General features: G+C 38.7%; 1 protein-coding gene across 1 annotated transcript in view; it reads left to right on the top strand.

Moving 5' to 3' along the window:
* The window catches only part of sdk1b (sidekick cell adhesion molecule 1b), a 276,164-nt gene that overhangs the window by 168,922 nt on the left and 79,593 nt on the right, over positions 1 to 27,649 (top strand). The window contains exons 7-15 of the mRNA XM_088419820.1: positions 3,053 to 3,228; positions 8,404 to 8,487; positions 12,233 to 12,427; positions 12,685 to 12,801; positions 13,409 to 13,576; positions 16,024 to 16,126; positions 16,218 to 16,391; positions 18,785 to 18,921; positions 24,548 to 24,695. Of these exons, the coding sequence (XP_088275946.1) occupies positions 3,053 to 3,228; positions 8,404 to 8,487; positions 12,233 to 12,427; positions 12,685 to 12,801; positions 13,409 to 13,576; positions 16,024 to 16,126; positions 16,218 to 16,391; positions 18,785 to 18,921; positions 24,548 to 24,695 (1,302 nt within the window). The remainder of the gene's footprint in view (positions 1 to 3,052; positions 3,229 to 8,403; positions 8,488 to 12,232; positions 12,428 to 12,684; positions 12,802 to 13,408; positions 13,577 to 16,023; positions 16,127 to 16,217; positions 16,392 to 18,784; positions 18,922 to 24,547; positions 24,696 to 27,649) is intronic.

Here is a 27,649-nt window from a genome sequence, read left to right as displayed (position 1 = left end):
TCTACATGTAACCGGTTTATTTAAATCTGCATAGTCTCCCCCTCGTCGTTGCTGTTTGATTATTTCAAGAAACCGCCTCAATACAAATCCAGCACAGTGCGGTTTCATTCACTTACGAGCATGCCAAATTCGGTAGGTATGTCGCCAAATTCTGTCCAATCAGAAAGAACTTCCGCCTCTGACGTGTCCGATCAGAAAGAATTCCCGCCTCTGACGTCACCAGTTCTGCGTCTTTGGCAAGAAAAAGCAATTCTCCGGTTTTTAAAAGGTACTGCAACCACAAAACTGGAGGATTGGGCAAATTTCCACTTTGCGCGGTTTATAAAGTTCATTTTTGATGAGAAAAAAAAAGATATTTACCGCTAGTTTGCAAGAACCTCGGTTATGTGTCGAAAATACCTAAGTATTGCTTTTGTTGTTTTTTCAAACACATTCCTCAATGAGAGGAACTTGTCGGATGAAAAAGCACATTTACTCAACATGGTTTGTAAAAAGTGATCAGTAGGAACTGCAACTGCAACTCCGTCATTGAAAAGTAACCTGACTGTGTAGCGCTCTCACTCGAGCATCGCTAGCTAGTCAGTGTAATCCATTTGTTTGTTAGCGCCCTGAATTAGCGATTGAATGTGATTTCAGATCTCTGTGTTGTTTCTATCGGGATTCAGAAGCTAAAGTTGTCGTAGAAAGACTAGTCAAGTTGTTACACACCGCCAGGAACAACTTCAAAATAAAAGCCTACCAAGGCATTTGTGTTTAAACATGTTTGGGTAAACTTTAGCTATCTTTTAAGCGTTTGTTTTCAAGCATAACATTTTAGCACAACGGTAGACAAAAAGTGTTGGTCTAACACACTTTTCCAACACTGCACATTTAACGTTCCTATTAGTCTTCCAGTGAGCCCATGTTCTGTTAATATCTAACACTCCAGAATGTCCAGTGGCAAAATAACAGCAGGCAAAGACCTTTTATGTGGCTTGACCCAGCTTTTAAAAAGCGTATTTCATCAGCGTTCAGATACCGGCTGACTGTGTTGAAATCAACAGGTGATAAGCTGCACACGCTCCCAAAGCGCTCTTGAGTGTTTGTAGAGGATTTTTGCCGGATTGGCTTATTGAGCCGCTGTCTGTCTGGCTCGCGCTTGTCTCGGCAGCGCTTTTGTCAAGATGCGCAGAATAAATCAACACGCTCACTGATGGATGTTGCGCATGGAGGCCAATGGTGCGGAGCTGCTGGAAACTTGTTTATATGAGGGTCAGTTCATGAGAGAGCCGGTGTCATGCAAATGGGAATTCCCTCACACTCATTTAATAGCATGTATCGTAATTCCCCAAATATAAGACACACTTTTTTTTCCCCAAATAAATGAAGGCCCAGAAGTATAGGCGCCTCCTTTAAATGGTAACTTAAAGTTTGCGTTTGTTTTTATTCAAAATCATTCAAGGAAGATTCATCCATCAGTAACATAAGCCGAGTTTTAATGCATTTTTATATCGGCCGGATTCTTACTTGCAATAATTACCGTCACGGAACGAGCTAGAGCGCAGACGTGTGTTGCAGCTAACTGCAGCTGAGGTTGTATTATTTTCAATAAAAGAAGCGAGCAGACTGAAGCAACGTCCGAGTCCATCCTTGTTCACGCACAGGAATATTACTGAAACTGACAGATTATGATGTCTCCGGTTTATTCAATTAGAAATATCAAGGTAGGAGGGAGAGAACACGGAAATATATTCCATTCGACTCGTTTTTTAATTTTTGTCTTATCACTTCATCCAGTTAAAGCTTCCGAACGTCTGAAAAAATATATGTACTTCGATAGGGCATAGCGTCTCATTTGGAGATGTTTTTAATGTAATACATTAAAACTGTTCTGATTGTTTTTCGATGAGTCTAGCACTTCTAGCATTGTACCAGTACAAGCGTAATACTTTTGATTCCTCCAAAAAAAGACATAATCTTAAAGGCAGAACTTTATAATCCAATGTAGCATGTTCCCTTAAAATGTAATTGATGTTACTGGCAATTTTCTGTTTCTTTCATGTTCATAAAATGGGTTCAAAACAGCATGTGATACTTGTATCGCTCGTCATTGCGAGTTTCGATACTTTGAAATAAGACCGGGTATCGGTTCAGTATTGGAATTCAGCCATCCTAAATAATATTAGCTTAAATTTTGGTGTGTAAATATGTATCGTTTATTCATAAAATGTACATAAATGTTTATTTATATCATGTGTATCTCAGGGGGTAGGCATTGTGCTACATGCTGAAAATGACATCCCAGTGCAAAAGCGCTTGCAAATGTCACATGACCAATCAATTGATTCTTGACCGCCGTTACCCGAACAACCGTGATGTCATTTTCAGTCGACGGCAAGTGGCATTACAAGGGACCCTTCCTGATTATTTCAACAATGAAAACGTTCATTCATTCATTATGCATAGCACTTATCCCCATAAACGTTTAACCTTATTGATTTAGATTAGTACCGTTTATCCTCGTCATTAAGGCAATTTAGCGCAAAGTCATGAATATTTAAGCACCCACCAACTAATCGCGGCAATGCTGTCTAAATGAATTAAGTAATGGATTGATGTTTTTCAATACAAATTTGAAAACTGTTGTTTTTTCACTAGCAGTGCATCGTACAGTAATATAAAAAGAAAAACCCACTTTTATGAATAGACTCCTCCTCTTGAAAATATAAGAATATTGAGATGAAAGTCCTCCGATCTCTAACTGCCTCATGCGGAGAAGTCGTAACTCCTCCGACATGCAAAATGTCATCATTCATTACTTACTCAAGATACATTGAAATGACTCTTCCTACTTTTTAAAATAGCTAACAGTTACTATTTTAAAGCACTGATATTTCCGCTATCCTTCAGAATATAAATATTATCAATCCCGTCCGGATTAATAATTTCTTCAAAATTGGCGGGCCGGAATAAAAAGTTTAAGGCCCTATTTATGGCCCCCTGGCCGTAGTTTTCTCATACCTGGTCTAGTTTCTTCTCTTCATTCTCTTCTCTTTCATTTCGTCCACCTCAGAGATGTGGAAAGCCTGCTGGTAGCGTGGAAACGCGATGGGCGTCACTTGGCCAGTGGGCGTCGACTAGTGATTCCCGCCACGGCCTCTTCTGATGGCGGCCTGTATATATGTGAAGCGCTGCTAGGCAACAGCACCGCCAAAGCTAGCGAGGCCACAGCGCACCTCACTGTGATTGGTAAGTGAATCGAAAGAAAACGAAAAAGAATGAGAATTAACAAGAATTTTGAGTCTAAACCAGAAGTGTGCCCAGTTTGAAGGCTAGCTCTCATCATAATCTTTACTATGAAAAATATGCTAAATTCTGTATTTGGATGGATGCCTACTACAAAAAAAAAGATGTTAGTATGTGGGTGAGTGTCATCATTGTAGCAGAATACTAAAACTCTGCACGCTAATATTATAAGGGGACAAATACAGTACAGCGGACCCCCACCATACAAAATGAATCAGTTTCGAAGATGGGATCTTAAGGCTAAATCGTCGTTTGGCGGCTGATAGACACCAAAGGTAATTAGCTCATGAAAAACCTCAGGTAAAAACATCAGACTTTTATATCAAATTAGATAAAAATCTGAATAGTATAGTAAGTACTACTTATATATAATATACATGTATATAATTAAATAACATCAGAAATAAAAAAGATATAAAGGAAAAAGGAAATGTTATTTACCTTGAGCCAGTCACGGCCAAATTCCCTAGCGAGTGTAGCCTAGCCTAGCTTAGCCTTTTTCGTATTTCTTGATTATATCCAGCTTTTTTTCCATATAAATCATCTTCTTACTTCTATCTTTAACATCACTAGCAATCTTGGGACCCATGGCTAACCAATTTAAATTTGAACTAAGCACTAAAATGCACAATAAATTCACAAGATTAAGTCTTTAGCATATCGGCATCTTAGTGTCATCGTGACGCCGACCAATAGCAGATCAGCATCTTAGTGGCGCGGTGACACTGACCAATAACAGGCCAGCATCTTAGGGAGGTATGCAGTGAGGCATATAGTGACGTTTGAGAACCGCTCGCACAGTCATACGCACGTATACTGACCGCCAAGTTTGAATTTTGTCACTGTTGTTGATGCCGTAAAGCGGGAAAAATGCCGGTGGCAAAAAAAACTTAGTATTCCACGTAAGCTTAGTACAAAACGGATGGATAGATGTATCATATTAAGTCAGTTTTTTCATGTTTTTATTGTCTAGTAGACAATTGAGTTTTACTCAATAATTAACATATACATGAATATTTTCTGATTGAACACATCCAATTTAAACTGAAATATGGGCACGTAGCATAAAATAAGTATAAATCTACATCAAAACGATGTGTTGAAAAATGATTGATTTGAAACAATGAATGCCTCATGAAACAATTTTGATATTTTTTTGCTCCTCTTGTTTTAAAGATGCAATGCAAATGGAGTGCAAAATTGCATATTGCATATATGTTGGGCCCTAGTTGCATTTTGCATTCTACACTGTGAAATCCCTTAAAAATCTTAAGTAAAGGTAAAACATGCTTGTGACTTAATTCTGAGATGTCCAGTGTCATCATGCACATCAACAATCTCAAACATATTTGTGTGTAATGTGTGTTCGCTTGTGACTACCACGCCGCCGAACTTGATCAACTGTAAAAAATTACAACGCGATGAAGAGTGAATTTCCCCCAGGAATATAAGAGTATAATAAATCAAATAGTAGCACATCCCTGGAAATTGCAAATGTGCACAGTGAGGGTATAAAATGTCCACCGTGGGACAACTCCAACTAAATCTCTTGTCCATCAATATAGCGGATCCACAAATGCTAAATTGGCGCGTGTGTGTGTGTGTGAAATTCACACTTTAAAAGCAATGCGAAAATGACACCACAGACACACAAGCCTGTTTTTCTGCTAGCTAAATTAGTTTATTCTCCACTTTCCGGGTCCCAAATCAGTCCGGGGAGGAAAAGAGGAGGAAAAAAAAAACAGTCAGTTGCGCAGGCGTTCTGGTCGCAAACGCTGGCTGTCCTGGATATTTGTGTGTAAATAGAAAACAATCCGGCCTGGCAGGGAACACTTGATTGATGAAGCGCTCCCTCCTCCCCGCATGTCAGCCTCTTTTTTTGATCTACTGTGATTGTCGGAGCGTGGGGGCGCCTTAACGCAAAGAGCGCAAACTAGCGACGCCGATAGAATTCTCACTAGTCACAAAGGACCCGCCGGAGCGCGCCGGCCTTTTTCATACCCGGTGCACCCCATCATTGGCGTATACAGTCCGTGGTTTGATAACACCTGATAGTGCGGAGTACACGCGTTCTGATTTTTCACATCTGAACCGGAAAATCACCATCTGGGTTCTTATTTCACTTGTGTGACAGAGTGCACACTCATAACAAATGCTACGATTGTGTAGGACCAAGACTGACCTGAATTCAGGTTGCTAGCTCGGCTTTTATCGTGGCCAAAGAAAAGTCAGACATGGAAAAACAACAAAAAAAACAAAACAGTGGCCTTGGTACATGACTAAAGGATGGAAATCAAATTAAAGATGCTTTGAAAAAAATTAACCTTATATATGAGGGGAAATAATAGCTTTTAACCTTTGTTTATATACAATTTTATGTTTGAATACAAATACTTAACTAAAATAATTGATTATTTTCACAGTAGATTACCCAAAGTACTCAATCATTTCAGTTCCTTTAGTAATTTTAGTACCTCCAATAATCCATTCCTAAAATAATAATTACAGTTCATACTTTATGTACTTTGATATCTAACATAATGATTACTGATGAGTACTTCCTTAATTTTAGTACCTCCAATAAGCCATTCCTAAAATAAAATCTATAGTGCATACTTTTTATACTTTGATATCTAACATAATGATTACTGATGAGTAATTCCTTAATTTTAGTACCGCCAATAATCCATTCCTAAAATAATAATTACGGTGCATACTTTATGTACTTTGCTATCTAACATAATGATTACTGATGAGTACTTCCTTAATTTTAGTACCTCCAATAATCCATTCTTAAAATAATAATTACGGTGCATACTTTTTATACTTTGCTATCTAACATAATGATTACTGATGAGTACTTCCTTAATTTTAGTACCTCCAATAATCCATTCCTAAAATAATAATTATAGTGCATACTTTTTATACTTTGATATCTAACATAATGATTACTGATGAGGACTTCCTTAATTTTAGTACCGCCAATAATCCATTCCTAAAATAATAATTATAGTGCATACTTTTTATACTTTGATATCTAACATATTGATTACTGATGAGTACTTCCTTAATTTTAGTACCGCCAATAATGCATTCCTAAAATAATAATTACGGTGCATACTTTTTATACTTTGATATCTAACATATTGATTACTGATGAGTACTTCCTTAATTTTAGTACCGCCAATAATGCATTCCTAAAATAATAATTACGGTGCATACTTTACGTACTTTGCTATCTAACATAATGATTACTGATGAGTACTTCCTTAATTTTAGTACCGCCAATAATCCATTCCTAAAATAATAATTACAGTACATACTTTATGTACTTTGATATCTAACATAATGATTACTGATGAGTACTTCCTTAAAGTAATCAATTAATTTAGTACTTAAAAACCTAAAGAAATTAATTACGGATACACTTTTGATTGTCTGCGCCGTTGTGGGTGTGGTCACAACCAACTTCAATCATTGCCAATCAACGTGGATCCTTTCAATCGCTTTTAATGCAGTGTGAGTTGTATTCTAGAGCCTTAACATAACAGCTGGGTCAAAAATAACCCAATATGAGTTAAAAATTTGATTTATAACGTTTATGGTTCATTTGTGGGGGTTTTGTTCAAAACATCCCAATTTTTAGGGTTCATGAGCACTCATTTCGGTTAAATGAATAACCTGACATCTAGTATGGGTTAAATGACTTAAAAAAATCAAATAGTCATGTCGGGGTGATGTCAGGGTTCTTATATTTATAAACAAACTGCGTTTCAAATCACATGACCCCGGACGTCAGAAACAGTCTGCCTACGCCTGGATCAAACACACCAAAATCGCATGAAGCCAACTGCATCGGTATATAGACGTGCTCTGCGCAGATGTAAATTTAGACCGACATTCTGCCATCAAATTGTCACTCTTCCGAGAGATTCTCGCTGACGCTCTGACAGCCTGGCGCCGATATGAAAATTAGGGCGCACATGCGCTATAACATGAAAATGTCTCGGTGTCGGTCACTCAAGAACTCAGAACATTTCACCTTACTTGAAAAAATGATGATGTTGATGGAAACCCAGGCAAAGCAAACACAATTTATTTTTCACAGATGGCGTTCATTACGTACTGACGTCAAGCCGTAATGACTGATCTAACAAATATGACAAGAAATCTCGGTATATATTTTCCCCCTTTAAGGCCTGCTTGGCATCACTGATGAATAATAATGCCCTGTTTCTTATATGGACTCAATAGACCTCGCGAATGCAGTGAAATTAATTTCTGTACAGAAATGCATGCGCGTGGAGGGGCCGTGCGCGTGCCTGCGCCTCAAAGGTCTTCATTATTCAGTCGCGTTTCTATTCTGCCCACTAATCGGAATATGTATGACACGGGGAGCTGGCGTGTTGTGTTGGCGCCGCCAACAACAATAGATCTCTTGTTGTTTTCCCGCTGTTTTACTGCCACACAAGTGGGACGCTGGCAGGAGCGTCTCCGAAGCCAAACTAGCAAAACAAGTCCAAAATTCCTTTCGCAAGCGTCTCGCTCCGTGACTCTCACCTGACTCAAGGGGTCGCAGCGCTTTTTGACTCGTTATATATGTTTTTCTGTTTTTTTTTTTCCATGAAGATGTTGTTTTCCGCGGCACACTTCCCCAGTCAAAAATCACACACAACTCCAACTGCGTTCAATAAATATATGAGACAGGCCGCATGCGCTTGAAAGAAAAAGCACAAAGCACGGCTTAAAAGACGCCATAGTCAAATAGAATAAATGTAGAAGCTGCAAGTTCCCTGTACGCCATCATAAACATACACTTTCTTTGGGCGTCGCTCAGATTCTGCGCAATTGAAGAGGACTTTTTCATGTATTTTTCTGTCTAACATATTCAAACGGAAATGTATCACGCCTCTTCCTGGTATTGTGGAGTTTAGGTAAGACGGAAAAGCACACACAAGGAGGATTATGATAGGGCCACAAGACAAAAATATTATTGTAATTTTGTGCTATATATATATATATATATATATATATATATATATATATATATATATATTTGTGTGTGTGGAAGTACATTGGAAAAGTGTTAATTAATCATATTTCACATTTTCTGTCCAGAACCACCTTCTCTGTCCACTACGCCCCAGTCGAAAATCACTGCTCCAATCGACAAAAATGTGGATATTCCCTGCTTGGCCACAGGTATGCTGCATATTTGTATTTATGCAAATCAGCTCATTCTCTTAACCGGGATCAGATTTTTAATCGAGTTGCTGTCTGATTAAAGTTTTTTTCTTTATTTCTTTAATTATTTATCTTTTAACATATATAATTCATTGTTAAGCAAAGGCACATGTGTGTGATGTAATTATCGATTGCTTTCGTATCCCTTTTGGTTTATTAGTAGAGAAATAACTAAGAAAATTAGCTTGTATTTGGGGCAGTTTGCTATTTTCAAATTTTGTACAATTTCTAAATAATCTTTTAAGGAGAAAAATGTTTGTGGACATCTGCAGAGAGAGAGAGAGTTAATTCTAACATGTATGGAATATGCCATTGGCATGCTAACATTAGCATCAGTAGTTGCTATTAAACAACAAAATTTTGACACAATTAGTCTAATACCATTAAAATTTACCAAGGAATTGTCAATTAGATTTTGTTTAGCTATTTCTTTATTGTAAGTGGGGGTATTTTTTCTTATTAAAAAAAAAAAAAAAAAGAGAGAGAGTGGTGGAGGTGTTCAAACTACGGCCAGGGGCCCATTTGTGGCCCACCTTCTTCATTTTAGTGGCCCACGGCATATTTTTAAAAGTGACTTTTTCGCTTGGCCTGCAATGTTTTTTTTAAAAAAAAAAAGCACTAGAAGCATTTTCATTAACAGAAAGCCTTGGCGCCACATTTTTATCTGATTATTATGTTATATGGACAACATCTAATTGATTGATTGATTGATTGATTTGACCGTGTTTAATACGTAAAAAGGTCTTTCAAATTTTCTGTATGTGGTTCACAGTGGAAAAAGTTTGGACCCTCTTGGTTCAGCGTTACAAACATCATCACAATGTCCCTCATTGCGTGTTTTCTCAACATCCAAACTGCATTTAGCAATAGGAGCAGATGAAAACAGGGACACCAAAGCCCATTGTTCATGACAGCTGCTAGAAAGTGGATTACACAAAGATAATTCAATGTCTTGGAGTGGACATGGTGATTTATTAAAAAAAAAAAAAATCCTTGCTTCTGTCACATGCAGCGGTGAGCAAGTTTGACGTTCCTCCTTGACACTGCGTCGGCGTAATTAAATAGGCTAAGCGCCTCGGGGTGAGGGCAGAGCGGAGCGATGGAGCCTCGGAGTCGGAACGACAGGCACAGAGGGACCAAAAATACCGCACTTGTGTGTTTTCGCAAAAAGTTTGACACGGACGGACGGGGGGCGAAAATCCGAAATTCTAACCGCATCCTCACACTGGCGCGCACTCACTACAAATGAGCGTGTAGAGACTATGCTAATGGCATTAGCCTTGCGCCCGTCACATTTGACATGCGAGTCAGGTAGGTTGGCGCTCATACTGTAGATATTTGCAGCTATAATTTATTCAAAGTGTTTTTCAGCTGCCCCCACCACCCAGACAGAGGCTGCAATCAATATATTATTAGCGCTCATTATGTCCCCATACATATTAATAGGCGGAGAGAGCAAGGAAACAGATTGGAGGAGCTGCGGAGAGTTTGCACAGCTCGGAGAGGTCAAATATTGTTTAATTGTGTCCCAATTGGATGAGATGAGTCTGTGGTGTTTGCGCGTGTGGAACATAGGTCAAAGATATACGCGGAGCACATGCGTATTTTTTACGATGTGAAAAGTACTCCAGAGCTGGTTATAAATATTTTTTGTTTCTGCTTCAATATTGACAGTTACAAATATGATCATGCGAGGTTCCCTGTAAAGCAAATCTGACCATCTGTATAGTTGCCAAAACACGGATCAGCGTGTTGTTTGACAAATAGGATTGATTTTAAAAATTCAAATGACAAAATAGTAAAGACGGGATATTTTGAAATTAAAACATTTTTGTATGATTGTTTTAACCTTAGTACATTATTAGGGAAGCTCTGCTCTACTGTGTTCTAAATCCTCTTGTCTTCAAGATTAAACTCATTACAACCGAAGAAATGAAACGAAATATTTAATTGGCATTGAACGGTCTTCCATGTTGTTGAATTCTTTCTGTTCTATTTCAATTAAGGACACCTTGCTGCACTTTATCAACTGTCGGCAAGGTCACATTTAAGAGTTTAGTCTTAAACGTGCATTATAAGACACGTGGATTTTTTTCCATTTTTTTTTAAAAGACTAAAAAGACAAAACTAAGGTTGACTTCCACCTCAGTTTTCTTCAGTTATATTCTCTGTGGACCTGCACTAGTCCAAACATGATTAATTTTGATCAATATGGCAATGAATTAAGGGGAATTTTCCACCTGTTTTTATTTATTTATTTTGGGGGGAGCTCATGGCGTTCCACAAGGTTCAAGTTTGGGGCCCCTCCTGTTTCCATTGTAGTTGCCACGCCAAGTTTTCATTTTAGAAATCGCGTTATTTTCTTTCACTGCTTTGTCAATGACAGCTGAGTAAAAGAGTCCCGCTGAGTAAAAAAGACACTTTCTCATTAAGGCCACTATTGTCCTGGCACAAAACTTCTTGAAATTCAGTGAAAAGAAAACAGAAATGGTGTTTGGTCCCAGTGGCCTTTGTTCATCCTACTCTGTTGACATGGGCCCCCTGTCACGTTATCTAAAGCCAACAGTCTCAAACTTGGCTTTTAAATTGGACAGTGATTTTTAAATTGGACCAGCAAATTGGTGCTGCTGTTAAATCCAGCTTTTTTTCGTCTTAGGCAGCTAGCTCAGATAAAGTCTCTCTTTTCTCATCAGCATTTAGAAACAGTCATGCTTTTATTACATCGTAGCTGAATTACTGTAATGCGCTTTAATTTGGAGTCAGATAGTCCTCAAGTGAATACATTCTAATTAGATTTATTTTGTCATAGATTTTTAAGTCTTTCAATCCCAGTAACGTATTTGTACGTTTCAATTCATTCAATCCAAAGCCCTTGGTTATGTTTTTTTTTTTTTTTCAAGTGGTTGGCAGCTGACAACCAAACCAAATAAATTAAGTACTTACTTAGGACTCAAATAATTCGTTACTTTGTTAACTTAGTCTTTATTCAGTAGCCACTTTTAGAAAATCCTTTAGCAAACACTTAAAAAAAAGTTGAAAAGTAATATTTATATGTTGAGGGAAAGTCTGGACTCAAATTCATAAAAAATATGTCTTTGAGATTGAATGTGTTAAATATATCAACACTTTTTGTCAATTCTTTGTCTTAAGTAAGTAATAATTAAAGGAATCAATTCCTTAAGGCATTTAAATACTAAAGTAATTAATTACTTTAGGCACTAAAAGTAAGCATGACTGTTTTGGCAATAAAATAATAAATTGCTAAATCAAGTGCTAAAGTAATCAAGTACTTCAGGTCATAAGTACTAATTTAATCTTTTTTTTAACTAATTACTCTTTCATGTAATTGAGTCATTTAGTACTTGAACTACTTGAAAAATTGACTATTTATATACAAATTACAACTTTCGTACCAGACATTTTTAGACTCTCACTTGAAAAAAAAAAAGAATGAAAAAGATTTAAATAAATACTGTACTAGGGATTTAATATCTGGAGCAAAAATAAAATAAAGCAAACGTAAACATATGTCTTCGAAATTTAATGGAAAAAAATGCATAAAAAAAGTGATATTTTAACTTTCTTTAAAACTCCATCTACATTTTCTTGGCCCAGCTGTCATTTAAAAAAAAAATTAAAAAAAATAAAATGAAACATTCCGCCAGGCTTTTGAGCTCCTCTTTGTGTCTTGACGCACACACAGGTGTGCCTCCGCCCAGAATGGAATGGTACAAAGACGGCGTGCCTCTCTCCAAGCTCGCCAACCCTCGCTACAAGGTCACGGGCGCAACGGGGCTGACGGTGCGTCGAGTACAGCCGGGCGACGGCGGGATATTCCAGTGCTTTGCCCGCAACGCCGCCGGAGAGACGCAAGCTCACGCCCAACTCCTGGTCTCCAGTGAGTCTTCAATCTTTTTTGCCCACTGTTACTCCTTCTCACCCCTCCACGACTAGATCCGCACCGGTAACAAGGTCTTGCTTTGATTTCTCATGTCCGAATTGGGACCCGCTTTCGCTTCCTCTGCGGGTTTTCGTCAGCAGCGAATGTCTGAGAGTCATTCGCCATGACTTCCTCCAGCGCGCCTATCTGCATTATCGTCAAATTTTCTCCCATGTTTTCCTTGCTTAAAACTTTGCTTTCTTGCTGCGTTTCAGATGCGCCACCCACATTCACCGGGCGCCCATCCGACAGAACCGTAACTGAAGGGAACGCTGCCTTGTTTATATGCCAGACGAGTGGCGCCCCAAAACCTGCCATCACCTGGAAGAAAGGTAAAGAGCAGAAAAGTCAATTTTATTGTCAATTTCTTTACATGTCCTTAACATACAAAGGACTAATATACTCTACACCAAAAGGAAAACCGTGAACATGAAAGTGTTGGACTGTTAAATGGTAAATTCAACTTAAAAAAAAAAATTCTCTATGCCACCCTTGATTAAAAAAAAAAAAAAAAAAAGTGATAAGCATTTTTTTGAAAGAAGGAGTTTAGCCTACCACATCAATGCAAAGCAGACAGTTGTGTTGAACTGTTGAATGGTAAATTTAACTGTTAAAAAAATGTCTCTATGCCACCCTTGATTAAAAAAAAGTGATAAGGATTCTTTGAAAGAAGGAGTTTAGCCTACCACATCAATACAAAGCAGACAGTTGTGTTGGACTGTTGAATGGTAAATTTAACTGTTAAAAAATGTCTCTATGCCACCCTTGATTAAAAAAAAAAGTGATAAGCATTCTTTGAAAGAAGGAGTTTAGCGTACCACATCAATGCAAAGCAGACAGTTGTGACTGCAGCCAGATATATACACATATATACATATATATATATAAATATGCTGTGTATACTGCTCTAAGCCAATTTTATTGTTCCCGTTGCTGTAGGATCATGGGTGTTAGCAAGCGGGTCCGTGAAGATTCCCAGGTTCACACTCTTGCAGTCGGGCAGCCTCCAGGTTCAGCCCGTCAGCTTCCAGGATTCGGGAGAATACACCTGCATCGCTTCCAACTCGGAGAGGTCAATCAATGCCACGGCCGCGCTCACTGTCTGGAGTAAGTCATTTCATCGACACGAGGGTTGTTGGGAATTTCTCTGCTGATGTTCAGACTTTAAATATAAGACCTTCTCTTCAACCGGTTTTGTTATATTTCTTCAAACCAGAAAACTGATGAAAGTGTCTCCTTCTTGGCAGAGGTAACAAAGAAGGTGCTTTGTAGAACGCCAACCTCTGCCAAGCAACCGTCATGTGGATCGCTTTCACAGTTTCATGCTTTATTGATACAGGAGAGAAATGGTTTCTTCCATCGGCCTTGACAAAGTTTGATGGAAATACATATAAGTAGAATCTTTTTTTTTTTTTTAACAAAACAAACTTGGAGGGGCGTGACGTCCTTGGCGGAGGAGCAACGACGCGAAATCCTTCAATATGTATCCGCCGTAGACGCGGAACACTAATTAAGCCGTCGCTGTCGGGTGGCATTAGCTCAGCATAGCAAACAGCCGCGCGATTGCCGATCGATGTCACGGGCGGATGCGATGGCGAATAAATCATGTGATTGGCCGAGCAGGAGGACGACGGAGCGGCCGCTAAATGTATCGATCGCCTCATTTTTACATTTATTCTGCCAGCTTCACATTAAATACCGCTGGATTCGATTAGGTCTGCGGGATGCTCGCCGTCGGTGCTTCTTCGCAGGGTGATTCATCTAAATCGTGGACGTCCGCAGCGAATGAGCCGCCGACGTCCTAGCGGATGCCCTCCAACGTCTGCGTGGAATTGAAACGTTGCGCTCAGCACTTTTCAGACTTTGACAAGCGCGGGAGGTGTCTGTTTCGAGGAGATAAAGCACGCGCTTGTACCGTTGTGCTCCGCTAGTTCCTACCTTAAATGGTGACTAATTGATTCTTCGCCAGTCAGGAGCAGTCTTGCGTACGCCTTTGGAATAACACAGCGGCATGGTTAACACGTTGAATTGAAGCCTCGGACATTTGTCACTTTTGTGTCTTTTTTGTCCTCAAAGTAGATGCTTACAAACTACAAAAAAAAAAAAAACGTTTTTTTTTTCAATGCATTACACGCTAACTCGGGCAACAAACATTATCCGCACTATAAGGCGCACCAGTTTATAAGGCTCACCCTCAATTAATGACATTTTAAAACCTTTTCCATATATAAGGCGCACCAGATTATAAGGCACACCCTCAATTAATGACACATTTTAAAACCTTTTCCATATATAAGGCGCACCGGATTATAAGGCGCACCCTCAATTAATGACATATTTTACAACTTTTTCAATCACAATATAGTAATACATAAAGTAATAACAATAATAACCCTCAATTAATGACACATTTCAAAACTTTTTCCATATATAAGGCGCACCGGATTATAAGGTGCACCCTCAATTAATGACATATTTTACAACTTTTTCAATCACAATACAGTAATACATAAAGTAATAACAATAATAACCCTCAATTAATGACACATTTTAAAACTTTTTCCATATATAAGGCGCACCGGATTATAAGACGCACCCTCAATTAATGACATATTTTACAACTTTTTCAATCACAATATAGTAATACATAAAGTAATAACAATAATAACTCAAATAATAACTCTAAACTCTCAATAGCATAATAACGAAATGTCAATATGAGCAACCTTGTTCAACTGTAAACACACAAAGTAAGCCTTACTTTATCAATTCATTCGCCATCTATGAATCCCAATCTCAATATTGATCCATATATAATTTTTTAAAAAAATTAAGGCTTTTAGGTGCGCCTTATAGTGCGGAAAATACGGTAAGCACAGTAAATATATAATATAGATAACAAAAATCTACAGCCCAGCAGCAGATGTCTTCTGAATGTTGGATTTTCGGTGAAAATCCGTTGGTCAGTCTTAGGCTTGATTTATTTCATAAATAGTTGTCGAAAACTGAAAATTTATATCCCACACAATGCAAATTTAGTCCAAAAGTTGTCAATGATAATTTGTCTTTCTCTTATCCATTGTGATGCAAGTCCATCCAAAAATAGTCCTTTAAGGGTTGACCCATAAACAGTATTTAGCCCATTAAATGTAGTCATAATTATGCCCCCAAAAATGTCATTGCAGTGTTTAGATTTCCAATGTGGGCCAAATTTTGTAAGAAAATTAAGATTTGATGAGAACATCCAATGAGGTCTAAATTTTGATACATCAGATTTACAGAAGAGCCAGTGTTTTTCATTTCTACCAGAAACAAATCTATTAAGGCCAAAATTAATTAGAATAATTTTGAGTCCAACTCAAACAGTTTGGAGCTTGTTTATCCTCTTCTTGTTCTTCTGACATTTTAATTCTTGCCTAATGTTGCCTTAATTTGCTCTGTTTTGTTCAGCATATCTTGCGTGATTATTACTTTGTCATTTGTGTAAAGTTTGACGACTATTCTATTAGACTATTGTTTTGTCTCCCAGGTCTAATCAGAATGTTATTTTCCAGGCCGCACCATCATCTCCGTGCCCCCGTCCGACCTGCGTGTGATCAAAGGCACCACGGCTTTTTTGGCCTGCAACGCTACACATGACCCCAGAGTCAATATCAGGTACCGAAACTTAGTTGGAGTGAAGTTCGTTCTCTATGGAGGAGTCGTATAAATAATTGTGGGTATGCGTACCGGGTCCACCCCGTTGCAGCTACAAGTGGGAGCGAGGCGGCGCGCCCATCCTTACCACCGGCGGGGGGCGTGTCTCTGTTCGTCAAGGCTCCCTCACCATTGGCCAGACTTGGTCAGGTGATATCGGGGATTATACCTGCACGGTGACCTCACGGGCCGGCAACGATTCCCGCTCAGCACGCCTGGAAGTCATGTAAGTGGACGCCACTCATTCTTAACTCATTCACTGCCATTGACGGATATAGACGTCAAAGTACCGTTTTTTTAAATGAGTTCATTGTTCTACCTCTGGCTCTACGTCATTGGCATATATCGAAGAATAAAAAGGCACTTGCAATGAATAAATAATACTGTCATTTCACAGAAGAACATTTAGCTCATTCGCTGCCAATGACGGCTATAGACGTCCAAGATCAATGTTTATTGGGGTGGCGGTTAATGTGTTAATTACCAAAAAGGGAGGCTTGGATTTGAAAGAGTTATACAATAAAAGAAAAAACATCATTTATTTGGTCTTTTGTTCATGTTCATGAAATCCAAGTTCATTATCTAGTTATGTAATTACAACATTTTACTGCTGAAAAGTGCAAAATAAATATCCTTTTAAAGACTAAACACAAAATAAAGAGTGATTCTTTTCATTACACTCTACATTTTTAAATGCAATATTTTTTTTCATTTCAAAACATCAGCAGTGCTAATGCTAAAGTTAATGTAAAATCCCATTGACATGCTAATGGTAAATTAGCATTCAACGCCGATATTCCTCTCAATAACTAATATTTGTCATTACTCGTGGTTAGCAATACATTCTAACGTTCTTCGTTCAAATATTGTTTCTAAGTTTCCTGCATGGAGCTAAAATTATCCAAATCTAATTGTAAACGTTAATACATTTTTTCTATGTACCCTGCGATCGGCTCGCGACTTCGACAGGCCATCTCATCCAGAATGGAAATTCTTAGGGAATCAAACTTAACGTGATATAATATAGCACTAAGTCAAATATACATCAAAAGGGTTAAGCTTATTTAATTCGACATTTCTTTGAATCTTTTTTTCATATGAAAACATGTCGCAAATGAGTCACTAATAATAAATCACGTCACATGCATATTTCACCCACCACACCTCATTAAAGCCGCTGTGAGGGAACGCTTGCAGGTAAGGCCCATTGTATATTAATAAGCACTTGTGTGATGTATTTATAAACGATACTTATGCTATATTAATACAATTGCAGGGCAGGAGAGTGAGCGGGAGGGCGGGGACTTGCTACGCATTTCGCGGAACGATCGCGAGCGAAGAGGTTACATGTCAATTGGAGTGGTTCCTTGTTTTCGCCTATGAAAAAAAAAAGGGACGGTAAATTAGGGATGTGGCGCGTGCGCCAGAGTGACATTCTCGTTAGCTCGCTATCATGGGGTCACGGAGGCTAACAGACGCTGGCGGCTGAGGAGACAGACTAATTACCAGTGGGTTATTGGTTCAACTCTCACAAGGCCCATCCATGTGTTCGTCACTCTCGGGGTGTGGGTGTGTGTAGGTGTGTGTGTGTGTGTGTGTGTGTGTGTGTGGCCTCTGTGGAGGTAAGCGCTCCAACATCTTCTATGCTCATCCATTAATTAATGCCGTCATGTCAACCCCAAGAAGAAAACATCAATCTCATTTCCCCTCGTCCTCCTTTCTCTTCCTCAAAATCCTCTCGGAGCGTAGCCACCTTTAACATCACCTTCATCTGTCTGCCGTCATCATCCTCACACTCACTTCAGTATTAAAATATGGAACGACTCATAAGTGACCGCGAAAAGAAACAGGCTAATCAGGGGTGCAGCGGGAAAGCGTCCATCCATCATTTTTCCACTGAGGGCTGTAGTATTTTTTTCACAGGTGTCAACCTAAATGCATTTTTTTATGCATCACGTCCGTGTGTGTAGGTGTGCGTGTGATTCTGTGTGTGTAGAGATAGCTAGCTAGTTAGCTAGCTAGCTAGCTAGCTAGATATAGATAGATAGATAGATAGATAGATAGATAGATAGAAAGATAGATAGATAGATAGATAGATAGATAGATAGATAGATAGATAGATAGATAGATAGATAGATAGATAGATAGATAGATAGATAGATAGATAGATAGATAGATAGATAGATAGATAGATAGATAGATGTACTTGTATGCGTAAGTAGTATGCGGCATATGCGCTCTGAAGTGAATTTGTTTTTTTTGTTTTTTTTTTGGGTGAAATTTGGTAAGGGAAGTCAGAAAATGCTTCGAAATAAAACATAGGCTATCCAGTCAAGTATGAAATGAACGGTATTGGAATAATTTTATTTTGTCGTGACAACGATCTAGTTGTCGTCTACTTAGTTTTTAAAGTATGCACCGCCCGTTAAAAATAATAGTCAGATACGGAAAGAATGTCTGTTGTTTTGAGAGGATATTGTAAAAAGTGTTATTTCTTCAGTCTTGTTCCATGGACTGCAATCAATCAGTCAAATTTGAGGGAGGTATATTCTTATGATCGACTGTATGTCATTGTCCAACTGTTTTTTTGTTTGTTTTTTCCCTTTGTCTGGTGCACAGCGAGCTACCACATTCTCCTCGCTCGTTGGCGGCGCGTCTGAACGACTCGGATTCCCGCTCAGTCCTTCTCTCCTGGCTGCGACCGTTTGATGGCAACTCTCCGCTTCTCTACTATCTGTTGGAGCTCTCTGAGAACAGTACGTACACGTGTGTGTGTATGTTTCAGCAACAGCTGTTTGCTCGCTGTCTAGCAGCCACCAACGTACGCTCGATTATAAAGCAGACATATGGGGAATGGCGTCGCTGCGTAAATGTACGTCCAGGTTCCCTATAAATAAATTCTCAGGCCCCCCTCTCCCACACCGGCCTCTTTCTCTCTTTTTGGCTCCCTCTCCCTTGCTGTCTCTTGCCCCTGTGTCAGCACAGATGTTTGGAACAGCAGGCCGAGTCCCTTTCAGATGGCACACAGAGGGAAAGAGGGATTGAGGAAGAGAATGACAAGATGGCTACACTGACATCCTCGCTGCTTCTCTTATGTGCACAGACAGGCACTTTGCACCCAACTTTTATAAAAGTTCAACTCATTACCTCGGCGCTTAAAGCGCTTCCCTCCCCCCTTCTAATCTATGCCAAAAGGAAGCCCCCAAGCTAACATACTTGTACAACACTACACTACGGTATAAACCCTAATCCTCCAAGTATAGGACGCATTTCTTTTTTTCCATAAATGAAGGCCAAATGGATGGGTGCGTCCTATAAATGCTAACTAAAAGATTATCTTTTTTTCCCACTGCATTTGAGGAAGATAGCATCCGTTAGCTACATGAGCTGTTATGACGTACGAATGCTCTATCGGATGTATCCTTATGGTAAATACGGTAATGGGATCAACTAGAACAACCAACAATCGGTTAACACGAGCAGTTTGTTAGCTGCAACTCTCGCATTATTTTCCATAAGTAGCAAGCAAACTGAACCAACGTCCGAGTTCATCGTTGTTCACACACAGGTATATTACAGTAGCTTTCAAGAAAAAAGTCATTCTTGGAGCGTAGAAGGTTAGAGACCGGAAGGCAACATAGATTAGCTTACCAAACAAGTTTACAAGGAGGTAAGGTTTACAGTTTTTTTCTTTTTTTTTAATGGCACTCTGTGAAAATCCCCCAACACTCATTTGCACACTCAAATGCTCCTCCCCCTGCCTCTCTCACTCCCTCGCCCACTCACTTACCTGCAAGTCACACAACAGGCACCATACCCACAATAAATATATAACTTTCAAATATAAATACCTGAAATTTTAATGAAATTATAAGATGATTTATTCTGCACTGCTAAAGTTTTTACACTCGTTAAAGTTTTGGTTTGTTCTAGACATAGAAAATACCAGAATTTGACCCTCAAATTAAGGCTGCTTCCTATACACAGGTGTGTCCTATAATTGGGGGATTACGGTAATAAAAAGTAAAAAAATTCAAACACAAACACACCTTTTATCCCTGGTCACATTAGTGTTTGTTGATATTACACAGGTTGACACACTCTACAAAAAACTGCCACGTTACCCATGCGTCTGTGTTAGCCCTTTCCATCACAGGAAGCTAAAAGGCTAGCATAGCAGCTTGAGGCAGGCTATAGAAGGCAGGATCGCATTAGCGGCGCGCTAATATTTCAAATTTTCGTATCTCAACATTTTTTGGGGGTTATATGTCGAAAATTCTTCAGGTGGGGTTTCGTATATTCAGTTTTTCGTAAACAGGGGCTTTCATATCTCAAGGTACCGCTGTTTTTGGATTGATTGCTAAAATACCTCATAAAGTGCAAAATTGTTTTAGTTCTTGGTCTAAAAATGCCCCACGTTTAACGTAATGCTGTTTATTTCATTGAAATTTCTACGTAAAAACATACACATATAACCAAAGTGTAAATCCGGTTTTAAAAAATAGTCCTCGTGAGAGGGTAGCTACTTAATTTCATCTGCTCTTTAATTGCATGTTGAAAGCAAAATTTATAAAACATCTTCACTAGAGAAGACAAGAAACGTGAAAGAAAAATACAGTCGGCCTGCAGATTGAGGGCCGGACAAAAGTTGTTTTGTCATGTTGTCATCTGTGTGAGTGCACCCACACATATTTATGAGATATTAGACACTCGGGATTGTTGCTAGTAATGCTCATAGTTTTCCGTGGCACAATGGCTTTGCTGCCTTTGCTTTGTTTGCAGACACTCCCACATTATGCCCGCCATTCACTGAAATACACACACGGCCAGTCAGATGAGAATAGCGCATCTGTCTCTCCCATCTTAAGGTGCAGGAAGACAATGATGAGCTGGCGCCAATATGTACATCAACATCTGCGCTCCTTCATTACTGTCTCATTGTATCTCGCCAGCGTTGTTTCCGCAGATGAAACCATGTGAACATTTCCCATGACGATATCATGACCAGAAGGATCACCATTTTACGCCAAACAAAAATCACACAAAAAATTGGAATGTGATTTATATACAGTGGGCCCCCGTGTTACGAGATTAATCCGTTCCGCGGTTGGGCTCGTAAGGCGAATTCGCCGTATGGCAGGCAATCCAAACTTATGGTAAATAACTAATGCGTTTAGAACCCCAGGTAAAAAAATCAAAATTGTACATACATATTAGATATTGGTAATAAAATAGTATAGTAAGTGCTACGTATATATAATATACATGTATACTATCAGAAAACATCATAATTAAAAAATATAGAAAGGATTTATTTACCTTAGCAAGCGGCGCTTGTTATGCTTATATTCCCTAGTAAGGGTAGCCTAGGCTAGGCTAGCTTTGTATTTCTTGATTATCTCCAGCTTCATTTACATATAAATCATCTTCTTACTTCTCTCTTTAACATCACGAGCGTCTTTGAATTAAGCAGTAAAATGCACTATAAATACGGTTTTGTAACCACTCGCGAAAGCTTTACCGTTCCACCATTTTGAAACGAGCGAAGCCGACTAAAAGCAGAGTAGCATCTTTGTGAGGCGGTGAGATTGTAACAGAAAATAAGTGCAATTATCTAAAAACGTCTGCAGATGGAGACAAAACAACACAAATACAACTAACCCCCTAGGGTCATGACAGTTGTTTTTGTCGCAAAGCGGGGATAATGCCTTAGAGGATGAAAAACTCAGTATTCCACATCGCAACATGAAAAAAATGTAAGTCAGGGACGCTGTAACACAGGCGTTCATTGTAGTTGTCGGCATTGGATATTATAAATTTCAGGAGATCCCACAATATATGCCATATATTTTGGACTATAAGCCACATTGTTATCAGACCAGCAGCAGCAAAAATTGAGCAAAAAAAACAATTTTGGTCACGTTGCGGCTTATAGTAAATTACGAAGATTTGAAGAAGCTCAATCGGGATGTCGAGATTTTGCAAAAGTGGCTGATTTCTCGATGGGTGCTTTACTGCAAGTCATATTTTGAGGTGACAATATTCAACAAGGCTCTCAACTTTTTGAATTCAGTTTGGATGTGACTTTTAAAGGGATTTCATGTCATTTCATGCGCTTTCATCCAGTCGCTCCTGCTTAAGGCTTCAGATCGAGCTGCTCGTCGGAATCACATCTGCCAACCCTTTTTTTTTTTTTTTTTTTTTTTTTTTTTTTTTTTTTTTTTTTTAGGGGGAGGTGCTTTGCTCCTCAAAATCCAAGCACCCCCACATTTTGTGAAATCTTATTTTATTTCATCTCTGTACTTTTATAAACAAAATAGAGAAGTGTTAAAACCATGTGGTACCTGGTACAAATGTCATATTTTATCAACTTTTACATAATGTACTTCACCATTTAGCCTCAAACCTCTGTTGTAACTTTTTAAAAGTGCACTTTTTTGGGGGGGGGGGGTGTTTAAAAGTTTATTCTTTAGTTTGATTCATTGATACTTCAAGCAGTGGAATGGAAAATAGAAGCCCCGTTTCTTAATTAGGTATTGTATAACTAATTGAGTAAATGGACCATTTACTGTCATTAATTCAGATAGGAAAGTGATTTTAACCCCCCCCCCCCCCCCCCCCCCCCCCATCATTCTTCTAGATATATGTCAGGTTTTAGCAGTTGATTGGAAGGCTACATTGTTCAGCTATTTGACAGTTATTAGTTCACTGCAGTGCTTAAGATATTTGACACTAATTCTTGTTCACTGCCGTGATGGACTGTCTGAATTTGAAATGTCTGATTGCATTTGAATGCACCGAGCCAGAGACATATGCCTTATCATCCCATGACAGTGTATTTAACTAACGTTTACTAAGCGCTCTTAATCAGTGAGTGAATATGACTTGGCCGCGAGGAACAACTTCAAAATAAAAGCCTGATAAGGTTATTAAATTGACCCTGGTGTGTTATTTGGTGTGTTTTTCGTAGTGCGTTGGCAGCGTTTTGTCATCTTCCTTGACATGTCTTATTTTAGCCGGTACATGAATGGTGTTGCATCCTTTTATGTACGGATCAAAGATCAAAGATGAGCCATTGCACTGCTAATAAAAGCATTCTCGCGACCAGATGAAAGTTTTTACCTGCGCGCTTTGTGAGGTGGCCGTATTTGCAGGTGAATCGTCTCACTGTTGAACTGGGTTGAGAAATAAAGTGAGCGTTGTATTGCAGCAGTAAACTCAGCTCACCGCACTTCAAAATCAGCTTTTCTTCTTCTAGCGTCATGCTAACACATAATGGGAAACACACACTATAAGACATTTTAGGCATCTTTTAAGTATTTCATATTTGAACAAAAGTGGTCTCGCAGCATATTTTAATGTTATAACTACTCACAGTCAAATAGTTTTTATCTTCTGTGAGGTTCTAAGGGTAGGTTCACACCTTGGAGCTTAATAACCTGTAGGGCTGCACAATTAATCGCATTTTAATCACAATCAGGATATTGGCTGCCACGATTAATACTAAAAGTCAAATCAAGTGTGTTGTCATCCTACCACCAGGGGCAATGTTTCCCACATGTTTGCATGACAAAAGCCTCTGCTTTTCTCACGTTCATATATTATTTACCAGTGTGAAATGGCATTTAGTTTCTCACCTGATTCTGAATTGAGGCTCATTTTGAAAAATCAGATTTGGGTTGAAAAGAGCAAAAATCACATTTTGACTGCTAATTGATTAAAATGTGCTTACAAGTAAATAATGTGCTTTGTTCCAAGTAGGCTTTATTTTTTCATTGGTTTGCACAATAAGTTAGCTGTGTTGCCCTGTGTGCCATTTGTTTTAATTATTATTTACTTGAAATGTTTTAGTTTATTATAATTGTTATTAGTAAGTATCAAACCTTGAAGCCTTGTTTTGATACTGCTTGTTTAAAAAAAGGGCAATAAATAGACACGTTTGACCAAACAAGATAAATAATGACGATTCATATTTAGGATTTCAACATTGACCGAAATTTTGGCCATAATCGTGTAGCCCTAATGCCCAGTTAATGCCCAAGTTGGATGGGGGCAAAAAAATCGAAATTGTGTCACTTCAGGCTGCAGTGTGAACCTCGCCTAAGATGAGCTGAAAGGAGCTGAGACTTATTATTATTGTACAAACGTCCCAAACTAACAATTAATATTCGAACACGATCGATGCAGCAACACGTTTTGATATCACAACTACTCATGGTCATATATTCTTTATCATCTGCAAGGATCTAGGTTAAGCTGAAAGGAGCTTTTATACAATATCCAAACGTCCAAAAATAATCTTTTTGAAAACATGAAACACATTCTGACTCTTTTTTTTCCATTTATTTAATGCTCGGAATGTTTTCTTTGTGATGTGTTTAGACTCTCCATGGAAGGTCTACCTCTCCGAAGTGGATCCCACCGTGACCAACATATCAGTGGGCGGACTTACGCCCGCCCGGACCTACCAGTTCCGACTTTGCGCCGTCAACCACGTGGGCCGGGGTCAGTACAGCACAGAGACCCAGCGGTAAGAGTAACATTTATCGACTTTTTATATTAGGGAGGTTTTTCAAGACTCAAAGCGGTTTTATTGGGTATTTTGTTGAAAGGATGAAATCAATTTGCTAGTTGGAACATGGCACGCTTTCTGTGAAATAGAGTTTTTGCTTCAAACTGAACGAGAGACAGAAAGGAGGATTATCATGATGAGCGTGGCCATGGAGAGGCCAGACTCACGTGCGCCTTACCCAGCGGGATTCCAACTCTGAATGTACTCTAATTTGAAGGTTTGTTGTTAAAAGTCCATTTGCTTTTGTGGCCGGATTTTCTACCCTCGCATTCTTGTTTGTGTTCTTACCCTGAGATTCTTTGGGAATTTAATGGTGGCTAGGGGGAAAGTGAGCGGATTTTTTGTGAAAGCGGGAGCGTGGAGTTGGCCTTAAAAGCGCACCCATTGTTGCGCAGGTGTGTGTTGCCCGTGTAAAAAAGACGGGACGTTGACAGGAGGATTTGGAGGAGGTGTGGTTTGCAATTGCGCTTCTGAGTACAATAGCACAGATGTGGCCATTGACAGATGCCAGATGTCGCTCCTCCAAATATAATCTCAGCAAGGGAGCTGCTGCCAATTGTAATTATGGTGAACGCATGTTGTGGCTGCATTCATTTAACAACCTAAACTAATTTTAGTTCAAGGAAACATATAGTTCTCAAAAACAGGTGTCTTAGCTCTTTTAGTGCCAAGCGTTATCGGGAAAGGAAACTTCTTGAGGGCCAGTAAATTTCGCATTTTCACTCATCTTTCAAGGGCGACAGAATATTGTGTGATATGTCTATATAAACATGGGTGCTATCACATGAAAGATTACTTCATTAGAATTGCATTTAGGTAATAGCTATGTTATACGTGTGGAAACACTGCCATCCAATGGTCACAGTTATCACTACAGTGCTCAATTGGCTTATATTAGGTAAGCATTAGTCAAGGGTCTCAGCTGCTCTCCATAAAAAAATGTTACATATTTTAAAAGATGAGAATTTTCGTCCATGCAGATGTTGACCTACGCCCAACTCACTATATATATATATATATATATATATATATATATATATATATATATATATATATATATATATATATATATATATATATATATATATATATATAAAATATAAGCCACACTGGTAAAGCAAAAAAAAAAACACCCACAGATAAGCCGCACCTGACTATTAGCCGCCGGGCTTGAATTACAAGGAAAAAGTTGTGGCTTATAGTCCAAAAAATACAGTATATATATATATATATATATATATATATATATATATTTATATATATATATATATATATATATATATATATATATATATATATATATATATATATATATATATATATATATATATATATATATTCCATATTTTCCGGAATACAAACCACACTGGTGTAGCAAAAAAAAAAAAAAAAACACCCACAGATAAGCCGCACTGGACTATTAGCCGCAGGGCTCAAATTGCAAGGAAAAAGTTGCAGCATATAGTCCAAAAAAAACAAACCATATACAATAATAAATAAATAAATAACCCTTTCTTTGTGGTGTTTGCACGCGTCGTTTCCGTCAGGCAACGGGCCACCTGCTCCTCAGCGCAAAGTAGGTAGGTTGTTAGAAGCGCTGCGGAACAGAGTGCATGGATCCTCCCCAAACGGGAGACTGGCAGGCTGACAAGTCATCAGCGGTCAGCATATCAGAGCAGATGGACGCGGCTCTTCATCGCCGTTCGCCTCGTATGTGAGCACACGCGCGGAGCTTTTAATCTCTCGGACGTCAGCTGGCGTGAGACCGCGCCACCGCGCCACTGGCCAAAAAGGCACTTGGTGCACTCAGGAGGAGCGAGGGGCGCCACGCTTCCCGCTGCTCCAAGCTTGAGGCGTGACCAAATGCGTCAGTGCGGTCAGAGTAGGAAAGCGCCAGCGAATATTGACAGCAAAAAGATGGATTAAAATAATTGTTTTCACATTCTCAAACCCCTTTTAGTTGACTTCATAACTTCATGTTTGGCAAGTGGATTCAACATTTGTTTGTCTTTCAGGAATCAAAATTGCCGACTCCAATGTCTTCCCGAGTACCGAATGTTCTTAGTACGTTGAGTTTTTACGATAATTTGGACGATTTTTACAAAAAACACAAATATGATTTAATCGCTATATCACGGATGTTCAATTAAAATGATTGTTGTTATTAAAATGACAAAAGTACTTTTCGAGGCATTTCTACATCGTATATCGGCAATTTTTTCCTCTCTCGCGTCTTGCAGTTTGCAGACGTCCCTGCGTTTTAGCTCAGTTAATAACTGGCAAAATCATCGACATTACAGTATTATTGTCACTCGGAGGGCGTTTTGCTTTTATTGTTTATCAATGTTTTGAAGCTAGAAGTCGGTATTTTGATTGAGGGACAGAGCCATCATTGGTTTTCAGACAACATTTTGATTCAAAGATATTGATCCTGAAAATCCAAATTTGCCACTGGCTTTACTGAAGTCTCAGATGGTCTTTTCTTTTTTATTATCAATGCATCAGTCGGATGAAAAAAATAAACCACGCGCCTCATGTTCGACCTAGCGTAGATTTTTACACCTCGTACATGACAAGATGTGACCTATTTTAGAATCGAAATAATATTTCGACCAGATTTAGTCCAAAATCCAGAAGATGTCTGGTGTAGGCTGAGTTTAAAGTGGTAGCCCATGAATATTTTATTTAGCAACTCCAGAAGGTAGATCATATCTTTTATTTCTGGGTCGTCTTTAGGAAAAAGGTCACCAATGACAATTTGCATCCATCCAAAAGAAACGTAATCGCAAAAAAAGCAATTTAGTTATAGATTGCTTCCTGTTCCAAATAATTTGCTCTTAATTTGAAAAGAAACATGCACTGTTCAAGTTACCACATTAAAACGCATTACATTCTATTTGGAGATACAAGCA

This window comes from Hippichthys cyanospilos, chromosome 7, assembly GCF_059441005.1.
Source record: "Hippichthys cyanospilos isolate Australia breed blue-spotted pipefish chromosome 7, RoL_Hcya_1.0, whole genome shotgun sequence".
Classification (NCBI taxonomy): Eukaryota; Metazoa; Chordata; class Actinopteri; order Syngnathiformes; family Syngnathidae; genus Hippichthys; species Hippichthys cyanospilos.
The sequence above is the reverse complement of the archived record's forward strand: the minus strand, read 5'-3'. Positions and strand labels throughout refer to the sequence as shown.